General features: G+C 38.3%; 1 protein-coding gene across 1 annotated transcript in view; it reads left to right on the top strand.

The window, feature by feature from the left end:
* Positions 1-893: 893 nt before the first annotated feature.
* Positions 894-6,000, top strand: part of CNBD1 (cyclic nucleotide binding domain containing 1) — a 165,808-nt gene continuing 160,701 nt past the window's right edge. Inside the window, exons 1-2 of the mRNA XM_068933843.1 lie at positions 894-988; positions 1,676-1,751. Coding sequence (XP_068789944.1) covers positions 973-988; positions 1,676-1,751 — 92 coding nt within the window. The 5' untranslated portion in view covers positions 894-972. The remainder of the gene's footprint in view (positions 989-1,675; positions 1,752-6,000) is intronic.

Here is a 6,000-nt window from a genome sequence, read left to right as displayed (position 1 = left end):
AAAGTGGTATTAGTTTGGAGGTGTTAGCTTTTCTAGTGTGTAATTTTGGAAAGGAGGCTCTGCTGTGTAAAAATTCTCTAATTAGTATTTCTCCTTACACTCTCTGAAGTGAGAATATCCCAGCCGGATCTATACAATTTTCTGTGAGCAGCTGGGTTGAGGGAACCTCAGCAGTTCCTTTTGGGCTTAGAAAGTAACAGTCAGTTATCCTCTCTTAACTGCTGTGAGCTTACGTGTCTCGGATACAGTAGTCCGTGAAAATCTGTTCTAACTGTAGGAAGAGAAGAGCTCTACAAAGTCAGCCCATGAAGAACAATCTCTTCAAAACTGCAAAAGATTTAAACACCTCTGGTGCTCCTACTGTGGTCTACAGAAGGTTGGTTTCAGCATCAGTTGGACTATTTTTTTTATTTATTCATATTTGCTATTTTGGCAGCTGTCCTGAAAAGCTCTCTACCATAAACAAATGACAGCTGTAATGTCCCTGATCTGTTCACTCAGCCACTGCAATACCAGAATGCTGGATGTGCTTAATTTTTACAATGACATGTAATATATCTTACCTACAGAAATATGAATGTAGCTGAATGATGGCCTAGCATAGGTCTGCTTAGGCACTCTCTTGTTTCTCTTGGTAACTCTGCTTGGGCTGCAGTTTCATGATTTGCTGGATGTAGCAAAAAAGGTAGCTTATGAAGTAACTTATGAAATAGCTTCTCTTTTTGCTTGTTCCCACTTCTCTACCAGATTTCACAGTCTCCTTGGCTGTGCTGGCAATTTTTTTTGTGTCTTCAGTAAAAACGGAACCGCTAGGCTTTTAGCTGAAGCTAAAAGATAACCTTCTGAATGGGAGGCACAGGCAGCAACATCTGGGCAGATCTGGGGATGAGATGGAACGTTTCAATCTATTTCTTTGAGAAGATCGGAGTGCTGGGACTTTATGGGCTCAGTTTAATCAGCTTCATACTGTAAATGACAGTGAAATCAGGTAGGCAAAGCCATTAAACCAAGACATACCTTGCATGTGTCATTTCAGGACTGAACATCAACCCTCACCCCAGCTTTTAGGATATTTCCTTTATGATAGAGAAGCCATATGGAGTAATTTTGCCATCAGTTTCTAAACCTAGGCAAAATTTTCACTTACTGATGATTGTCTTCTCCGGACTGAAAATGTGTTTTCAGGCCTCAGTCCCGCTACATTCATCCTTCATTATCCTTAAACACTTTAACTAAAAATAATGTAAGAGATGCTGCTTACTCAGGTGATGCAACACTTTCCCTGATATTACCTGATTCTGTCCATTTGCTGTCACATGGCTTGAAATCAGCACTTTCATGATGACTTTCTGGATAACTTTCGGGGCTTTTGGAAGGAGGGAAATTTGTGCAGGGTGTTTGTCTTCAGTTGTTTGTTCATTGTATCTTCAAAGGAGTAAGACTGATATGTTTATTTTTATATATTATTTGTGGTTTAAATAACGAAAAGCTCCTCTTGTATAGCCACTCAGATTTGGCCTCATTCTTCCCAGATGGCATTCCCTTTCATTTCCTTGCGACTGACACTTAAAACACTGTCCAAAAATAATAAAAATTCTTTCTGAATATCTGGATATTTTGATACCTTTAATTTTCCCTAGAAAAATTATTCGTATCTTTTTATTTATTCTTTCAGGTAAGAAAAGAATTTCTCAAAAGGTGAATTACGATTACTTGGATGAATTGTGTAACATCAGTGGGCTCCAGAACAGGTAACTTATAAGCCAATTCAAGTGAATTGTTGGAGTGACATTGAAGGATGAAAGTAGTTTAGATGATTTTTGAAGTGTGCTTAAGGCCTGAGAAGTCTATCAGGAAACTATACCTGCTCTGATTTGCTCCCTGCCTGTATGCAGCACTGTTTTCTTTCTTCAATGGAAAAAAAAAAAAAAAAAAAGTCTTGCTCTCAGAATCATTCCAGACTTAGGACAGTTTTGAGAAACTGAAGTGTACTAGGGCTTGGAAATATACTCCTTTACTACTCTAATACTAATAAAAGCTTTAAGTGCTATTTAGGAGAAGATCAATCCTCTCCAACAGACATTGCATGCAGGCTTAATATTGACGAGAATGGTATCCATATAAGAACTAGATTATGCAGATGGTGAGGTTCATTCCAATAAATATTTTTGCAAATTCAATTACTTGATAAAACTGCATTAGATCAAAAAAAAAAAAAAAAACTCAGGATGATCAAATCTCTGGTACTAAAGAACATAGTGTTAGCCAAAAATATATCTATTGGTATTATCACTGGTAAAGTGTCTTGTATGTTAAGTTCTGCATTGATATAGATTTGTTTTGAACAAAACGTGATACAGTCTTCTACAGTAACACAATTACACAGATGTCTGTCCTTGAAAAAAAATTCTTAGGATGTCAAAATTTCTAAGCATGGAATATCTCAACCGCAGCGCTTCATTAAATCAGCTATTTCATTTATTATGCTAAAGCTCACTTGTTCGTGCAGCAAGTTGCTTCTCTGATTTTGGATGAGATAAATTTCATGCAAATCACATTTTTTCTGTAGATATGCAGCCATCCAAAAACTTTAAATCAAAGATTTTATTTTCTAATTAAAAATAAGATTTAAGGTGCATCAAACAGAGAGATTGCATTATGCAAAAAAATGAAGTGAACTGCACAGTGCTGCGACTGATTAATTTATTGCAGGTATCCCAATCATACTGCCCCATAATGAGCTATTCATGAATAGCAGCAAAGGGAGGGCAAGGAGGAGGAGGGAATTGATAGAAAGAGAAGAATGTGACCATTTATACCTAGTCCTGACAAGGAGACTAGAAATCTGAGGTATAGAGATAAAGATAGGCAGATGAAATGGAAGGAAGGTTGTGGCAAGTAGTCTCGGGGATACGTGCTGCCACTTTCTTTCCCGCAATTTCCTCTCTCACATTCAGGGCTGTTCTAACTCTGGTATTAGGATTCTTCCAGGTTAAGATACTTCTAAGATAGATGTGATACGTGCTAAAAATGATGCATCTCTTTCCTATTCTTGTGAAGTTTGTCCTCTTCCAAACTTCTGCCTTTCCAAAAGCACTTTCTCTTTGGGCTGACCATTTCCTCTTGTTTATTCTCCACCTTCGGCACTATTATGCCTTTAGTGAAATCAAAGTGATTTCCTAACAAAGTTAGATGAAGTTGTCTTTCACTTCTTGGTTTCTGCTGAAAAAATAGTCAATCATATCTTTGGCTGATTTTTTCTTGAAAGACTTTTTAGAATCCCTCTATGTTGGTCATTAATAACTACAAAATATCTATTTGCAGTTTTTCATGCTTCCTTTCTAATAAAAGACGGTTCTTGATGGGGAGCTCTGAGACCCTTTTAAAATTAAGACCACCTGTTTTTCCTTAGCTAAATGAAAGAAGACTATAAGGCAATACCTTTATTTTATAACATGAAAGCGAACTTGAACAGATTTATGAGTACTGACCACAAGGCCCACACGCTTTTTTTTCATGAGGTCTTTCCACAGGTTAGTCTCAGAGCATTAACCTTCAGGCAGACTGAGGTATGATGCCCTTGGGTCTGCGCATGGCCAATTTGCTGAGTTAACCTGAATGAGAACTTGGGCTTTGCTCTCTGCCTGCAAAGATTTCTCCAGATCATTTCCTGGAGGTATTAGGCCTTAGGGTTTACACTGGTTGATAGATGAGTCATCAGTTCATCTGGCCTATATTCACATCATCATAATTTCCTAAAGTAGCAACTGGGTAAACTGTGGTTGATAGTTTGATGTGATTTAACCCCAAGATCTAGACAGAAGGGTTGATATAGTTCAGTATGGCACCGATAAGCCATATGGCAGAGCATTATTTAGAAAGGCGTGGGATCTCTAAGGCAGAGTGATTTTGTTAGATCAGGTTGAAGCACTGTGTTGCTTCAAGTGCTGGATGTAGTTTCCTCAGGGATAAACCGAGACTCTCGGAACTATGTGCCACTGCATGATATAAACATCCCTGAAGAGTAGGCAGCCTTTGGGAAGGAAATACTGGCCCTTTTGGGAGGAGATCTTCATGCACTTCAGTGGGACTTATACTTTTAGCTAAGATTGCAGTTGTTTGCCTTGTGTAGACAATCCGGAAGCAATAAGTAGGAGCTGGAATGTCTTCCAGTTCACCATTTTACTGCAAATATGTCATATTAAATTGACTGTTCAGGATTGCTTTTTCACTCTGAAAATAAGGAAACCTATTATAAATTACACCCATTAACAAAAGCAGCTGCTCAAAGCAAAAATATCTCATTTTTATCTTTGTGCTTTGTGACTTGTTACAAATATACAATATAGATCATCAGAAAAAGCAGTTAGGAATGCAAGACTAGACATTTTTAAGATCAATTAAAATGGACAGTTTTGAATAGGGCTGATGTAACGCCTTTCTTCAAACACGAAAGCTTACTGCTTTGTGTTCTAACAGTATTTTCCCCCTTCAGGCAGCCAAAATAGGGATTGTCAATTTTTTAGTCTCAGGAACCAGATAGCTGTTCTTCCTGGACTCCTGTTAAGCCAAATGCAGACTTAAAGAGCAGCAATAAGGGAATTAGCCAAACATGGGCATTCATCCTGTTCAAACTCTGAAGCTTCCATGTAAATGAGACCAGTTTTGATTATCATGGCTTATACAATTTTCCTGTGCACAAGTAGATTAAAAACACGTTAGAACAGCTGTCAATGCCCAGACACATGCAGGCTAAACTGATTGCTAGTATCAATCTGAGAGCTAGCTGTTTGTTGGGATCCTTAAAAAGGTGGAAAGTTTGCTCTGACATTTTGCTTGGAACAGTGACTTCTCATCCAAAAGAACATATTTCTTCAGGAATTCACTTTAAGTGCGTTTTCATCTTCTGAGCGCTAAAACAAACAAAAGGAAGCCACATGTATTTTTTTTCTTCTCTCAAAGTTTCAAGATCTCTTTCTCCTCAATAGTTAGAAAATTTAAAGGAAGCATATCATGTTGAGAGAGATATACACTAGAGGTTTCAAGCCATTTGCTTTTGCTACTACTCTTTATTTGTAAGTTTTTGGGCAAAGTTTGAAAGGTCCTAGGCTGTTTTCATTGGGGAGAGAAATGAATGTTGCAGTATAGTGAGCATGAAGATACTTTAAAAGATAAATTTTAAGCTAGGAAAGCTTATCTCTAGACTACTTTTATAGTCAAAATAAGCAATGTTGGCACACACAAAGGTGATTCAGTACAGTAATTTCATATTCCTTGACCTGCTCAGCGGGGGAGAGATTCTCTTCCGCTTGGTGTCCCTTCTGTCCCTGAGGATGAAATGATTGAAGAGGCGATCCAAGCTTCACTCACCCATCTGCTCTTCAGGACTGTGCTCCTAGCGCTTCTGTTACAATCTGGGGTACAGCCTTGCTCCTTTCTATCTCTGTTTCTCTGGCCTTGGTGTTTCTTTGTAAGATATCCAGAAAAATACAGGACGTTTCCGTATGTTATCAGTTTTGATGTCCGCTTCCAAGGAAACTCATTCAGCCGAATGTCACAGCTTCAGCATGATCTATAGCCTCTCTTGTGGGTCATTGCTATTACTATCAGCTAGCATAAAGGGTCTACCCTAAACTCTCACACTGAGGAAATAATATTTGGGAATTAGCCTTTCTTCCGTAATCTGTCAGTCTTGGCATCAGCTTGTCTGGGAAATAAAAGACTGGAACCAGGAAATTTGACTTCACTAGGAAATGGCCTGGCTTGTTTCTGCAACGTTTATATATAACTGCAATGTGTATTATAAGTATGTCCTCCAGCAGAAAAGCAAATAATCCTCCCTGCTAAAATGACATTCCTGTTTGATTTTATATGAGCTCCCACATGACACATCTCCATATGAAGCTTATCAGGGAGGTTATGATCAGAAATTTCTAATATGGCCATTCACGAGGCTGAGTCCGTGTTCATTGTTCTGCAGTTCAGAAGAGAAACTGAGTA

The sequence above is a fragment of the Struthio camelus genome, chromosome 2 (assembly GCF_040807025.1).
Source record: "Struthio camelus isolate bStrCam1 chromosome 2, bStrCam1.hap1, whole genome shotgun sequence".
NCBI classification, from domain to species: domain Eukaryota; kingdom Metazoa; phylum Chordata; class Aves; order Struthioniformes; family Struthionidae; genus Struthio; species Struthio camelus.
The sequence above is the reverse complement of the archived record's forward strand: the minus strand, read 5'-3'. Positions and strand labels throughout refer to the sequence as shown.